The sequence below is a fragment of the Balaenoptera acutorostrata genome, chromosome 12, assembly GCF_949987535.1.
Source record: "Balaenoptera acutorostrata chromosome 12, mBalAcu1.1, whole genome shotgun sequence".
Lineage (NCBI taxonomy): Eukaryota > Metazoa > Chordata > Mammalia > Artiodactyla > Balaenopteridae > Balaenoptera > Balaenoptera acutorostrata.
In genome coordinates, this window is record NC_080075.1 from 8694908 (window position 1) to 8710936 (window position 16029).

At 37.0% G+C, this 16029-nt stretch overlaps 1 protein-coding gene across 4 annotated transcripts in view; it reads left to right on the plus strand.

Moving 5' to 3' along the window:
- The window catches only part of MGAT4A (alpha-1,3-mannosyl-glycoprotein 4-beta-N-acetylglucosaminyltransferase A), a 116031-nt gene that overhangs the window by 60942 nt on the left and 39060 nt on the right, over positions 1 to 16029 (plus strand). For all 4 annotated transcript variants that reach the window (XM_057558127.1, XM_057558126.1, XM_057558125.1 and 1 more), the window contains exon 5: positions 5852 to 5985. In XM_057558127.1, coding sequence (XP_057414110.1) covers positions 5852 to 5985 — 134 coding nt within the window. The remainder of the gene's footprint in view (positions 1 to 5851; positions 5986 to 16029) is intronic.

A 16029-nucleotide genomic window follows, 5' to 3' on the forward strand; every position in this document is an offset into this window, starting at 1 on the left:
TCTGAGCAGGGTGGCTGAGAAAAGACCCTCCACAGGTTACCTACAAAAATGGCATTACTGATTAGTAGAGGACAGCAGGTAGTTCTTAAAGTATTTGCTGAAGTTAAGAAAAAAAAAATCCATGGGCACTTTTGTGTGCTTTGTTACACAAAACTGGACATGATTCCTAGTCTTGCGAGCTTCATTCTACTAAAGGAGAATGCATTAGTCAATTAATCAGTTATATAAATAATTGTACAGTTACAACATTAGTGATATAAAGGATGATTTGAGAGTGAATAGAAGGGCTATTAATTAAGGAGTTTAGGGAAGTCTTGAAAAATACATTTGACCTGAGATCAGAGGAATAAGTAGTTTACTGGTAAATATGGGTGTATTAGTTTCCTGTTGCTGCTGTGTAGCACCTTACCACAAACCCAGTGACTCGAGACAATGCAAACTTATTATCTTACAGTTTTGGAGGTCAGAAGTCCTAAAATCAGTGTGTCAACAGGGGTGTGTTCCTTCTGGAAGCTCTAGGGGAGAGTCCATTTCCTTGCCTTTTCCAGCTCCTAGGGGCCACCTACATTCTTTAGTTTGTGGCCCCTTCTTTCATCTTCAGAGCATAGCATCTTCAAATCTCCCTCTGTCTCTGACCCTCTTGCTTCATTGTCACATCTTCTCTCACTCTGACTCTCCTGCCTTCCTCTCCTAAGGACCCTTGTGAGTACATTGGGCTTGCTTGGATAAGCCAGGATAGTCTTCCATCTCAAGAGCCTTAATCACATCTGCAGAGTCATTTTGGCATATAAGGTAATATAGTCACAAGTTCTAGGAATTAGGGTTTTGGCATCTTTTGAGATGCCAAAACCCTAATTATGCTGTCTCCCACATGGGAGAAAAGAGTATTTCAGAAAAGGAGAAGAGCAGCACAAAAGCCTTGTGATGGAAGGGATCATGGAATATTCTAGAAAATGAAAGAAGGCCACTGTCATTGATGTGTAGATTGAGGGGAAGCATGAAACAAGATGAGGCTAGAGATGTGTCAGGGCAAGACAAGGCAGGGTTTGCAGGCCATTTATAGGATTTGGGCTTTTCTCCTAAGAGCAGAAAGAAGCCAGTGAAGGGTTTTAAGCAGGACTTAGTAAGGATGACTGTATATGATTTAAATTGTGCAGGGATCACATTTGCTGCAATGGGAAGAATGAGGATGTGCGAAGAAGAACAGATGGAAAGGACCCGATGAGAGGCTGTTGCAGTGATCCACTTGAGAGAGGATAAGCTTGGACTAGGGTGTACTGATGGTAGAGATGAAAAGAAGAATTGGATTTAGAGTCGTTTGCAATGCATGGGGACATGCGTGGGAGGACGTAGTAAGGGACTGGCTTTGTGGACTGAGGTAGAGGGAGTGGTCAAGGATAAGTCCTAGGCTTCTGAATCGTGTAACTGGACGGATGGTGAGTGCTTTTCATTGAGACGGGGACAACAGAAAATGATTTGCAGAATTGGTTTGCAAGAGAGGATCATCAATTAAATTTGGATATGTTAAGTTAGGAGGTGATCTTGAGTTATTGTAGTGGAAGATAGGCAGTGGGATGTAGATCTGGAACTCAAAAGAGACATCTGAATTAGATTTAATTTTATGAGTCATCATTTGCAAGTGACTGGTTGTTGAGGATACAGAGATGGATGAAGTCACCTAGGGCCCAGGACTTAGCCTTCAAGGTTCTCTAGCCGTTCATTTCAGGAAAGAGAAAGGTGAAGACGGAGACAGAGAAGGTGCAACTAAGCAGCAGGAGAAAAAAAAATTGCCATAGGACATAAGGGAAGAAATGAGGAATAATTGATTAAAACCATAAGGAAGCATGATAGGCTAAAATATTTGACTAGGAATAAATATTTAAAAAGGAAAGTAATTTAGTTTTAACTGAAGGTAGACTGAGGAATTGAAGATCAAGAATGCCAGATTAAGATTGTTCCTAAATTTTTCTTGATTTCAAAGAAATAAGTACTAGAATTTGAAAACTTCCTGGGAAAGTTGAAAAAAACTGATACAACAGATGATAGCTCTGTCAAATTATAAACTCCATGAGGCAGTGGCCTTACCTTTCTGATGACTGTGTTTTAGATTGTCTAGTACATAACAGATGTATTACAGATGCACAGTTAATACCTGAATAGGAAGTATTGGACAGTGAATCAGTGAAACAAAGTACTCTGTCCAGCCCTTGGGCTCTGTTTCTGTTTGGATCCTCAATCCACCTTGCTCCTTCTTAAAGGATGACGTGGCCCCACTGTTTATGTTGCTGACATTTTTTCTTCTGAACTCTGACCCCTTAGAATATATTCATTTTCTACATGATAAACCATAGAAGAACAATCGTATCAAACAGGACAGGCTGGGTTATGAGGTGGTAACTAACAACCGCCAAATCTCAGGAATTTAAGTAATTTAAGGTTTATTTATTTATTTATTTCTGCTAAAGTACACATTCCTCAGGGTTAGCAGGGAGCCTTGTACATCACTGACCACTCAAGAGATCCAGGCTGATGGAGCATTTGCCGTATTGAATGTTCCCGGTGGCTCTACTGAGCAGGAAGGATTTCACACTGCAGTTACATGTGTTCAGCAGTGAGTTATACATGGGGGTGACTCATTGTCTGTTACTAGTCACATCCCCTCCCCCCAGCTCCCCAACCTAAGGGGACCTTACAACATGCCCAGAAGGCAGGAAAAGCTGTCTTTTTTTGTGGTATTTTGTGAATTACCCCTAGCATGCATACTCTAATTCTGTAGATTTAGCCGAAATTAGTACTTTCCTTTTTAGTGCTTTTGGAGTCCTTGAGTGCCTTGGTTTGAACTAAGGAATTTAAATTTCAGCTCCCAAACAGTCTATTTGGGAGAAGTGGCTTCTTCTCTAAACATGCCATCTAAACTTAGAAACAGAACAACCTAAGGCTGGTAGGGAATAGAGAATTTGCATTATTACTTTATGCCATTTTTCTTTGCATACGCTAGAGTCAGCATGGATTTTGCTTTTTCTGTGAAGAAAGCTTTTGAACTTCATATGCGTTAACATTTCATAGAAATGCTTCATAGCATAGTTTATACTCTTAATGTATATTCTAAATATTTTAAAATTCTGAGGTAGATTAAAGTATATGGAAATCTGCTTCCGGGGTTACTCATCCTGTCTCTAGGCATCTCAGGGTAACATGGTCAAAACAGAAATCTTGATTGGGAGCCCTTTCCCCCCTCAGGTGTGTTATTCTCAGTAAAAGATCCCATGTCCACTTACTCAGGTCATCCTTGACCCTCCCCTTCCCTTATCTCTGCCAGCCATAAGCCCCATTGGTGAGGGTCTCCACAGTGGATTCCAGATCTGCTCACTCATCTCCAACTTCAAACATCCTAATTCAAACCACCATCTTTTCCTTAAATTACTGCAGTAACTTCCTAACTGATCTCTCCAAAATACTTTTATACTCGTTAACACTTTTTTGTCTGTTCTCCATAAAATTTGGTCATCTTTTAAAATTACAAATTGGATGTTGTCACTCCCCTGCTTACAACCTTACAATGGCTTTCTCTTGCCCTCAGAATTAAAACTAAATTTAAGGGTATATGTGATCAGATCCCTAACTAATTCCTCTGAATCTAGGCTGATTCTGCTTTAGAGACATTCTATTCTTGCTATTGCTTGACTGTTCAGATCATCCTCTCTTCAGCGCCTAGCTGTTTCCTCATCTTCTTTTTCTTCTCTTTCTCATCATTAAGTACCAGCTCAGTTGATAGCAGAGAGTCTTTCCATGACTGCACTATCTGTAGAGGTACTTCCTCTTCCCCCTCCCCACCCACTCTTTCTAATATTGCCATGTTTTAATTCATATACTACATATCACCTTCTAAAATTATTTATCTTTTTCCCTCTTGTAGAATGTAAGAAAGGTCCCATGACGGCAGGGACCATATCTATGCTGTTATATTCCTAACACCTCAAATAATGCCTTGCATTTAATAAGTGTTCAATGCATATGTTCAGAACAAATATAGCAAATCTTTTTTTTGAGCCCTTGAAAACTCTTCATCCCAAAATGGAAGAGAGGAATGTGGTATGGAAACTTGGGGGACTCCCTTAAGCGATTTGGACCTTAGAACTGCAGAATCATGGTGGTAGAATCATGGATCCATGATCTTTACACTTCCTTCTAGCTTTAGAATTCTGTGACCTCTAAGTGTTTTGTAGTATCTCCAATAAATTGTTACATAATGAAGACTTAATTTTAACTTTTGCAAAATACTTCTCTACTGATCTGTAACACTTAGGATACTAAGGCTTTTTTATTTTTAAAATTTTTTGGCCACGCTGCGCAGCATGCAGGATCTTAGTTCCCCGACCAGGGGTTGAACCCGTGCCTCGTGCAGTGGAAGCACGGAGTCTCAACCACTGTACCACCAGGGAAGTCCCTAAGACTTTTAAAGATATTACATTTAAAAACTAACTGTGAAGTACTCTAATATAACATATGTGTTCCTAAATATTACTGTGCTATGCAAAATTGTGCAATAAAAGAAAAATGGGGTTAGGATCACAACACTCAAAAGCTTTGTCAGTTACACGTAAAGAAAAGATAAGCTAATAAAAGCAGTGGCACAATTTTACACGTATTAAATGATGGAGAAATGCATAAATACTACAATAAAGATGGTATTCTACCTTGAAAAAGACTTGAGGTTTGCTTGTTAAAGTGGGCTTCAGAAGGACTGCAGCTTGGAAGCTTTTTGTGAAGTGGTACAAAGCGGATTGACTGAAATCTGGCAGAAAGTTGTAACACCAGGTGTAGATAGCTGTGGTTCACAGCATGCAGTGAACTGAGGCAGCTGTGCATTTTGGGTATTTCTACATGGCTTGGTTCAGTATTCTGAATTCAGTTCAAATGGGTACCATTTTCTATGTTCACCTAGTGAGTGTTTGTCCCAGGGGAGAAATTGCATAAAAGCAAATGTGAAATTGACTTCATGCTCAAATTGTTCTCTAATGTATTAATCATGTAGGAACAATTTGCATTTCAAAACAAGCATTATAGTAGAACTGACTGTAATTTTAGATGTAAAAAAAGTTGCATGAATAGTACACAGTTTCCATATACCTCACCCAATTTCCATAAATGTTCACACCTTATATAGCTATTGTACAATGATCAAAACCAGGAAATTAACATTGATGCTATGCTGTTAACCTTAGATCTTAGAGTTTGTCATTTTATTATTATTATTTAATTATTCTGTTGCAGGATCTAACTCAGGATCCCATATTTCATGTAATTGTCATGTCCCCTTAGTCTTCTCCAGTCGGGGACAGTTCCTCATCCGTTCTCTGTCTTCCCTGATCTTTGGGGAGTGTCCCCCTAATTTGGATTTGTCTGACATTTCTTCATGGTTAGATTGAGGTTATGAATTTGGGAAGAAAACCGCAGAAGTGATGTTGTGTCCTCCTTAGGACATCTTATACATGACATGTGAGACTTTAATTTTTAAGATGTGTTTAATGTTTCTAAGTTTTAGTTGTATAATAAAATCTGTTGTTTACACTTTGCCATTGTTCATTTTTAATGTGTGGTTTAATGTCTTTCATCTTTATCAGTTCTTTGACATTATTTCTTTTCTTATGGAGAAGCCATGTGGAAAAGAGTTACTGTATAATAGGTGTGCCCCATATTCTTTGATTATTTTTCTTTCAACGTAGTATATTTTGATCCCCCAATTATTTCTATCAATTTGAGAGGGTATAATACTTGTAAAACAGTGGTGTTTTTCTGCATTGTCTTTGCAAAATCTCTTAATATAATTACTATCATTATTTTGTTTCAGTTTCAATAGTAATGGGAGTTCCCACAGTGAAGAGAGAAGTTAAATCTTACCTCATAGAAACTCTTCATTCCCTTATTGATAATCTGTATCCTGAAGAGAAGTTGGACTGTGTTATAGTAGTCTTCATAGGAGAGGTAATTATTTAATTGTTGCTCTTTTTTTTTTACCACATATAATCTATAAGAGTTGAAACCATATTTTGAATAATGCTTTTATAAACCTTTTTTATAAAATGTGATGAGTAAAGTTTAGGTAGTATATTCCATCTGATAGTTCAATGTAAGTTTAACTTGTGTTTGCCTTAACTTCTCTTGTGCAGTTACAATCCAGGAATGGTAATATCTTGTTAATAGGATAATATCATATTCATAGATCTTTATGAACAGTGAGTCCCCATTTCTGGCTCTAGGACCTGAATTTGGAGATTTGCATTGATGTTCTTTGGGAGTTTTGAAACCTGAGAAAGGTTTAGTGTAGGCTGGGGTTTTATCATCTCTTTATTCTCTCTACCCCTTCTCTGTACTCCCCAAATGCAGCCACATTATTATTTAAAAAGTCAGATATCATGTTAATGATAATTATTATATTGCTTATATTTTAGTCTCCTCAAGAGATATGGGGAAAGAATAAATCTTGAGGAGGTTTTTTTTTTTTTTTTTTTTTTTAAATTTTTTTTTTTTTTTTATAGCTACTTTATTTATTTATTTATTTATTTTTGGCTGTGTTGGGTCTTCGGTTCGTGCGAGGGCTTTCTCCAGTTGCGGCAAGTGGGGGCCACTCTTCATCGTGGTGCGGGGACCACTCTTCATCGCGGTGCGCGGGCCTCTCACCATCGCAGCCCCTCCCGCTGCGGGGCACAGGCTCCAGACGCGCAGGCTCAGCAGCCGTGGCCCACGGGCCCAGCCGCTCCGCGGCATGTGGGATCTTCCCAGACCAGGGCTCGAACCCGTGTCCCCTGCATTAGCAGGCAGATTCTCAACCACTGCGCCACCAGGGAAGCCCAGGAGGTTTTTTTAAATGATGAAAAAGCACCCTAGAGTAAATATTTCCTTAATCATTATATAGAATTTCGGAATGTGAGAAGATTTATAACCTCATCTGGTCCTGGCCCACTGATTCCCAACTTTTCAGTGTTTCCTGTCTTTTTTTTTTTTTTTTTTTTTTAATGAAAATGTTCTTGTGTCTTCTTTAATATAAAAAGTAAACACATGTATATTGTTCAAAACAATTACAGAAATGTATATTGAAAAATTACCTGTAATTCCTCCATGTAGATATAACTACTATTGCTATTCTGAAATACATATATCTTAAGAAATTTTTCCTATGGCTGTATACATATATATAAATGGAATTGTTCTGTATATTTCTTAATATCATGGACATTTTCCCATGGTAAAGTGAATAGCTATCACACCATCATTGTTATGGCTATATTACATTCCACTGTATGGTTTTATCATACTTTATTTAATTTCTGATTGACAGACCGATTGAGACTGTTTCCACACTTTTGCTATTCTTTTCAGCATTGTATTGAACATTACTGTAAATAAATGGTTGTGCACTTGTCTGGTTACTGATGTGGGTCAATTCCTAAAAGTGGAATTGCTGGGTAGAGTCCACATACATTAAATGTTCACTCCTGGGCAAGACGCTCTGCAGAAGTTGAGCCATTAATATCCTTTTTCCAGCAGTCTGCGAGAGAGCTTGGTTCCCTGTCCCCATGCTCTGCGAGATATATTAGTCTTTAAATTTATTTTGGCCAATTTGATGGGTAAAAATAATACATTGCTTTTGTTTAATTTGGATTTGTTTACTGAATGGGATTAAATGTTGGTTTATATATATTTTGACCATTTGTATTTATACTTATTTTTATAGCCTTTGCTCATTTTTTTAATTTGTAATTTTTTATTTGTAAGAAATTTTCATATATGAGAGGAATTAACTCTGACATTAACTCTTTAATTAACTCTTGTTCAGTTTGTTTTTTGCATGAACTTCGTTTATGATGTTTTTTGTTTGTTGTAGAAATTTTACATTTTAAGTAATCAGATTTGTCAGTCACATATTGTACGTCAGTAGAAATTGGTACCGCCTCTTTGGAAAGCAGTTTGGCAATAGCTGTTAAAATGTCAAGTTTCCTCTGTGACCCAACATTCTGCTTCTAAAAATCGATCCAGTGGAAACATTTGCAAGTATGTAAATATATTCCAGCACGTGACACATTTATACAGCTCCTAATGTGCATTGATAAAATAAATAGAGAAAATGGTCTTGTGGAATAGACTCGAAACTATTTGTAGCAGATACATTGAGAGTTGAGATTTTGGGGAGATACCATACAGTTTTGTAAAATTACAACTTTTTTGCAATGAGCGTGTATTGATTTTTATAAGAAAAACCTTAAAATTTAAAAACTACAAAATGAAAAATCCTCCTTACGCACTTGAAAAATAGTATTCAGCCTATAGACAGAGATTAGCTGCATGAAGATTCAAGACCCTCTTGCTGTAGCCGTTTCTCTGATCACTCAGATGTAATAACACTGGGTTTGGAGTCACATGACCTGTGTTCAGGGTCTGGATTCTGCCACTTGAGCAGGTCGTTTTCTCTTTCAGCCTCAGTTTGTTCATGTCTAAAAGGAGAATAGTGCCATTGAGCCTTGTGAGCTCAGCCCTGCTGCAGGGAGATGCAGTGAGATCGTGCATGGAGAGACGCTGTAAACTGAAAATGCGGCCCAGCGGTCAGCAGTGTTCTGATCTCGGAGGACTTCTCTCCTGAACTGCAGTGTTTGTATATGTGTCTATATAGAATTTCAGTATTTGAAAGAAAATCTATTCTGAACAGAAGAATTAGTTTACAGAATTCATTGCATTGCCTTTAGGCAATCTAAAATTATTAATCACCACATTTGGTTCTACGTTTGATTAGGAGTTTTCACCGAAGTGTCTGGTAGCCTGGGGCTCATTTAACACTAGTGCCAAGTGCCTGTTCTGCGGCTTTGACCGTGATCTACGTGTGGGATGGTTCCTAATCTAGATCTCTAGCCTCTTCCCGAGTCTCTATTTCCAACTGCCTACTTGATAACATTATTTGAAGTATTTCATGGGCAACTCTTAATCTGTCCATAACTAAATTAGTCTGGTTTCCCCAAACTGCTTCTCTTCCAGGTTTCCCGTCTGTTTATTAAAGGCTCTTTACATCATAGTGTTAGTAGGTCTGGGCTGTAGTCATTCTGCTCTCAGCTCATTGAATAGACCTTGGATGTTCTCAGTTCTGTTTGTGTTATTCCTCAGCCCGAAACATTGCCTCTTCCTTTCTCTTTCTTATTCCTCCTTCGGGCCCCCGCTCATCCCTTTTATGAAACTCTCCCCACTCTCCCACTTGAAATTAATCTAGAGTAAATAGGCCAAAGTAATTTATCTTTTGCAAATATTTTCAGCTTTTGTAAAAGTATGAATTACCTCAGGTCCACTTTAACATGTGAGGAGAAAATTAAGAATGAAAAAACTGGACAAGAATACACATAGACAGTAAAGGAGATCATAGTCTCTTCACTCTTGTTTGAGTTTCTGTTCTTTGTATTTTTTTTTTTTTTTCCTTTGAAGGGAGAACCATAAGATGCCCCTCAGGGAGGAGAGGAGAGAGACAGAAAAGTAATTATTTGCTGTGTTTCTAGTTCTTTGCTCCTCTCTGATAATTTTTCCTTTAGGGGTCCATTGGTCTTATATGATGAGACATTTACAGAACATTCAGGGTTTTGAACACTTGGCTGTTGATACGTTATTTAAAGTTCACTGACTGTATTCTGGAATTACAGGAGGAATGGAGAGGAATGAATTCCACCTGCTCTGAAGGATCCATGAGATAATCCAAGTGTGGTGTTCACATTTTAAGATTGTATCATTCTTGTGTTTACTTTTACTTAGAATATAATGATTATTTTTGTATCCTAATGATCCTTGGGTGTCTGTATGCCTCCTTATTATTTTTTTTTTTTAAATTTTTTTTATTTATTATTTATTTATTATGTTTATTTTTGGCTGTGTAGGGTCTTCGTTTCTGTGTGAGGGCTTTCTCCAGTTGTGGCGAGTGGGGGCCACTCTTCATCGCGGTGCGCAGGCCTCTCACTATCACGGCCTCTCTTGTTGCGGAGCACAGGCTCCAGACGCGCAGGCTCAGTAGTTGTGGCTCACGGGCCCAGTTGCTCCGCGGCATGTGGGATCTTCCCAGACCAGGGCTCGAACCCGTGTCCCCTGCATTGGCAGGCAGATTCTCAACCACTGCGCCACCAGGGAAGCCCCTCCTTATTTTTTTATGTTATATATTTGATTATTAATTTATAATATTTCTTATTATTTTATATAATTATTTCTATTATTTCTGTCATGATCATTTCTGATAGAATGTTTTCCTACAGTGTACTCTGAATTTTACCAAAAATTGTTTTTTCTGTCCCATTCTTGTATCTGGAGAATTCCCCATTTTATGAAGCTTGGTGGGAAGAGGTGTCTTCCTCTCACTATGGAAACTAAAAATGCCAGATATTAGCTTAACCAGTTTTCAGGCATGTGACCTGGGCTCAGCCATGTGGGGTATTCCTTTCCTGGACTTTGAATGGAGCTTCACTGTTTTCAGATGACACAGAAAACCCCCTCTAAAACAGACAGATTGTTAGAAATAATAGGGAAGTTTATCAAGGTGGCTGGATACAGGATCAGTTTATATTTCTGTACGCCCGCAGAAATATATTTTCTAAGGAAGCAGGGATTGCGGACAGTCCATTCTGGTGATAGTGGTGGTGGTGTCGTCTCCAGGGGCCACAGGGGCAGTGTCCAGAGCATCGAGGACTGATGGTGAGGGCTTTTTTGCAGGCTGTGGCATTAGGAGCATTCTCTGATTTTTGGCTGTGGTCCAGGGTTATTTCTGCCACCTTCCTAGCCTGCTTCCTCAGCCTAACTGGAGGTTCTATAAGTTCTAACCAATCATTTTTCAGTAAATTGCTTTTCTGACTATTCTGCGTGAGTCGGTTTCTGTTGGTTGCAACTGAGATCCTGACCGATACAGGTTGTATCTTCAAAAATACCTGAATTGCTATATAACCGCCACAGGCAATCAACATGGAGGCACAGGGGTAGATGACTAAATATTATTCCAAGTGAAAGGAAGAGACGAAATGAGTTTTTGAAGTGGGTTTCAGCCAGAATTTTGCCTAAACCGTAACACCCAGGTTATGTTGAAGATAACCACAAAGATTGCTGGGAATTTGGAAGAACTTGAGATAGCCTATCTTTCATATCATTCTGTGTATTCATATTATTTCTGCAGTTTGCCTAGAAACAATCCAAAGGCCATATTTAATTTTTAAGTTCCTAAATGATAGAATTCAAGTGGAGATTCTATAATGAAATAACAAATTTATCACGTTGGAAAAACACCTAGAAGTAGTCTCTGAAAAACTGAGTTTAGAGAATTTCTGGCTTCTTGGAGTGTTTAGTATTTGGCATGAGAACAGCTTTCCTTTTTATTCACTTTTAGGTATTACTGTCATACATATTCTAGTTTGTTTTACAGTCAGAGTGGCAGAGGCCTTTACTATGCCGTCTTTAAAATCTTTGGTTTAAATTGGGTTAACAGTACTAGTTGGTTAGCAGGCCTATGGGCAGGATTTGCAGAGCAGGTAAATTTGTAAGTGAATACAGAAATTGAATAACCAGAGAGAATTGATCAAATTGCTGTGGAGTTTTTATTTTTTATTTTTATTTATTGTTATGTATTTTATTTACAAGGGAAAATTATTTCCCACTTATTTAATTTTTTGGATAGGTAATGGGATCACATGGTTTAAAAATTATAAATGTGTGTGTTGTATACCTTGAAAAGTCTCTCCTCCAAGGCTGTCTCCTCACCTGTTATGGTGGTTGTACCCATTCAACGATATTTAATGGGTATATGTGTGGATATTTTTTTTTCTCCCCATTTCTACATAGATGGTATAATACTAACTTTTCATATTGGAACATTAAGAGCTACTTAGATTTCTTGTCAATTTTGATAAAATATCTTCCTAGAAAGTGGTTCATTTTATCAAAGTTTTAAAATTTGCTTTATATAGAGTGGAGCAAAGTAAACTCTTGTTCTTTTTGTGGTTATTTCTGATTTCTTTGTTTATGTGTTTGTATTTGTGCGCCCTCCCCCTTTTTGATAGGTTAGCTAGTGGATCTGTTTTTATTTATTATCCCCCAAACCATCTTTTGGGTTTTTTTATTATTTCCCTTTTTTTGTTTTCTAATTTATTAATGTCTGCTTTTAACATTATTAATTTTTTCTGGTTTTGTTGGTTCCATTTTATACTTTTCAAACATCTTGACCCAAATGCTAAATTGATTTATTTATTATTTGCTATTTATTTATTTCCTTTTGCTAATATAAGAACTAATATAAATTTTCTTCTGAGTACTGTGTTAGCTATATCCCATAGGTTCTGACGTGAAATGTTTAAATTCTTAATAGTCCATGATTTTTTTTAAATTGAAGTATAGTTTATTTACAGTATTATAGTTTCAGGTGTACAACATAGTGATTCAATATTTTTATAGATTATACTCCATTTAAAGTTATTATAAAATATTGGTTACATTCCTTGTGCTGTTCATTATATCCTTGTAGCTTATTTATTTTATACATAGCATTGATAGTTTGTACCTCTTAATCCCCTACCCCTACCTTGTCCTGTCCATGATTTTGGTTTGTGTTTCCTCTTTGACCAAGGAGATGGTCAAGAGAGTTTTTAAACTTTCTTATTGGTAGGGGCTTTTTGTTTTCTGGATTGGTTATTTATTTTTTGAGAAAGTTTCACATTCATTTTTTAAAACTATTTTGAAATCATTTTTGACTTACAAGAAAATTGCAAAAGTTGTACAGAGTTCCCAAGTACCCTTCAGCCAATCTCCCCAAATGCTAGCATCTTACATGACCATAATGTAATTATCAACAGCAGGAAATTAACATTGAAACTATATTATTAACTAATCAACACACCTTATTTAGATTTCTCCAAATATCCCACTAATGTCCTTTTATGACCTTGACACTTTTGAAGAACACTGGTTATTTTGTAGCATGTCATTCAGTTTGGGATTGTTTGATATTTCTTTATGATTAAATTCAGGTTGTGCATTTTTAGTAAGAACACCATAGAAGTGATGTATTCTTTTTCAGAGCCTCGTGTTTAGATGATGTTGATATATCTCATTACCAGCAATGTTAACTTTCATCACTTGATTGAGATGGCATCTGCCAGATTTCTCTACTGTAAATATTCTCCTTTTCTGTATGTACCTTGTAGCTGTCTTGTGGGGTGATACTTGGAGATCATGCAAATATCCTGTTTCTCATCATAAGTTTTTGCCAGCTGATTTAGCATCCTTGATGATTCTTGCCTGCAGTAATTACTATTGCACATTTATTGTACTATCATTACTATAATTACAATTGTATGATTTATTAATTGGAATTCAGCTATAAGGAAGATCTATCCTTTTCCCCGATTTCATTTATTTCCTCAGTTATTTATGTCAGCGTGGAGTTGTGGATATTACTGTAAATTTTTTACTTTGTTGCTCAAATTATCCCAAATTTGGCCATTGGGAGCTCTTTGAGTTGGCTACTCTCTCCTTTCAATATGCCCCATCATTTTTTCTTATTTTCTAGCAATATAAGATGTTCTAGGTTTATCTTGTATTTTCCCTGCCCCTGTCCTAGAATCAACTATATCCCCAAGGAACCTGGTTCCTTTTATTGGAGAATGGTAATAGAAACCAAGGCCTGGGTTCAAGATGTGCTCCTTGTTCCCGAGGGATCACTGCTTCTGACCTTTTCAGTGGGCAGAGCTAGGAAATACATGTATTCATACATACACATGCATGCACACATATATACATCTATGTAAGTCCGGTGTGCATCGATTTGTAGGTCCAACCCAATACCACAGGGTTCATTCTAGCCTCCCCCATTCCTTAATTTTAACTCTTTTCTCCAAAGGTGAGAAACTAGGTCCTCATTATTCACAATATATTTACTTACTTGCTTAATCCTAAATAAACATAAAGTACATTCTCAATTGATAACCTACTTAAACCTATTGATTAAAGTTCATTTTCTAATTTTCCTCAATAAAGGTCCATGTGAGCAATTTTCCCTGAGGTCCTATGTGATCAAAAATGTTATCTTCTGCCTTTATATTTGCTTGGGTATAGAAACCTTCAGTTACATTTCCTTTTCTTGTTTTCTTTTCCCTTTTTTTTTTTTTTTTCAAGAGGATGGGGGCATGGTATAGTGCTATTGCTGAAGCTAGCCAGGTGACCTTCCATCTTTCTTATTTTTTGCTGTAAGAAATCCATATTTTGCCTGGTTGCCCAAAAGATTCTTTTTTTATCTTTAAAGCCTAGTGATTTTGGTATACTATGTCTTGATTTTAACCATTGTAGATCATTTTTCCCTGGCACAGGATATGTTCTTTAGGTATAGAGTCGAGTCTTCTTTAATTTCAAGAAAGGACTTTTGAATGGTATTTTTTATTATGAAAATTTTAAGACATACAACAAAATTGAAAGAATTTTACAGTAAAACCTGTTTACATCCTACCTAGATTCTACCAATGTTTTAGTATTTTCATTTATCGCATCTCTATCCATCATTAATCCATTTTATTTTCTATTGTAAAATGTCTTCAAAACTCTGCCCGTTTAAAAAAATTGTGTGGTGGTGGTATTGAGTTTTTCAGAGTTCTTTGTGTATACTAGATACCATTCTTTTGTCAAATATATATTTTGGTGAATATTTTCTCCCAATCTGTGGAAGTCTATTCATGTTTTTGCCTTGTCTTGGCGAGCAGAAGTTCTTAATTTTGATGAAGTCTAATTTGTCAGTATTGCCTTTTATGACACTTGCTCTCCATGACCTGAGAAACCCTTGCTTACCCCCAAATCATAAAGATTTTCTTCTCTGAAAGCTTCATGTTTTAACTTGTGCATTAGGTCTGTGATCTGTCTCAAGTTAATTTTTGGTCATGTTAAAGTTCACTGTTTTTTATATAGATGTCATTTTCTCCCAGAATCAGTTATTGAAACACTTTCCTTTCCCCGTTGGATTGCTTTGGTGCTTTTGTTGAAAATCCAGTGACCCTATAAGTGTGGATCTTTTTTCTGTTCTGTTCCATTAATCTGTGTGTTGATCCTTATGCAAATTCCTCACTATCTTGATTACTGTAGCTTTGAAGTACTGAAGACAGGTAGGATTAAGTCCTCCAACTTTGTTCTTTTCAAGATTGCTTTAGATATTTTAGATCTTTTGCATTTCCATGTATATTTTAAAATTATTACAATCATTTCTGCTATCTGGAATTGCTTCACAACAGCAACTGCTTCAACGGGGTGTTTTTTCTTTTCAATTACTGAGGAAATATTTGGTCACAATTTCTCACCTGTTTTGTTGGTATCACGTGTAGCTTTTGTTGTTTTTGTTCATAGGTTTTGTTGAAGCTCTCCTTTTTTTCTTATATTTTTCTGTAGTTGCCGTGTTGGTTCCTTTTTTATGAATCATCATTGAAGGAGGGACAGAGTAGTGTTCCAGACTAACTGTGTGTGTGTGTGTGTGTGTGTATGTGGTTTTTTTTTTTTTTTCCCTTGATCAGACCATGTCTTTGTAGCTGCCACAGAGTCGGGCTGCTTCCTGTAACTATAACTACTCTGCACAATTCTGCACATTACCTCGGGTTATTGGAACCAAACTGGGTTCCTTTTGAGTTTGAGGATTTTGGTTATTAATTTTGGTCTTACTGAAAATGGAGTTTGCAGTTTTGTAACTGTTTCTCACTGGTGACTGTGTGTAATGTCAGTGCTGTGTTCCTGGGTGAACTCTGTATGAGTGGTTTAGTCTTTTCTGGTTAGACCCTTTAGTGGTGCTTTCAGCCAGGGGTTAGTTACCTGAATGCTTTGGAACTTTTTTCTACCCCAAAGCACCTGAGAAGTACAGTAGCCTCAGAAACAGTCGCCCTCTCTGTACTTATGTTTTCTCAAACTCTCATACTTACCTTTTTGTCATCTTTTTTAATAGAGGCAAAAGAACAGATTTCATTCTAAGTATTGTTTTACTCGTTGAACTAAAGTGAG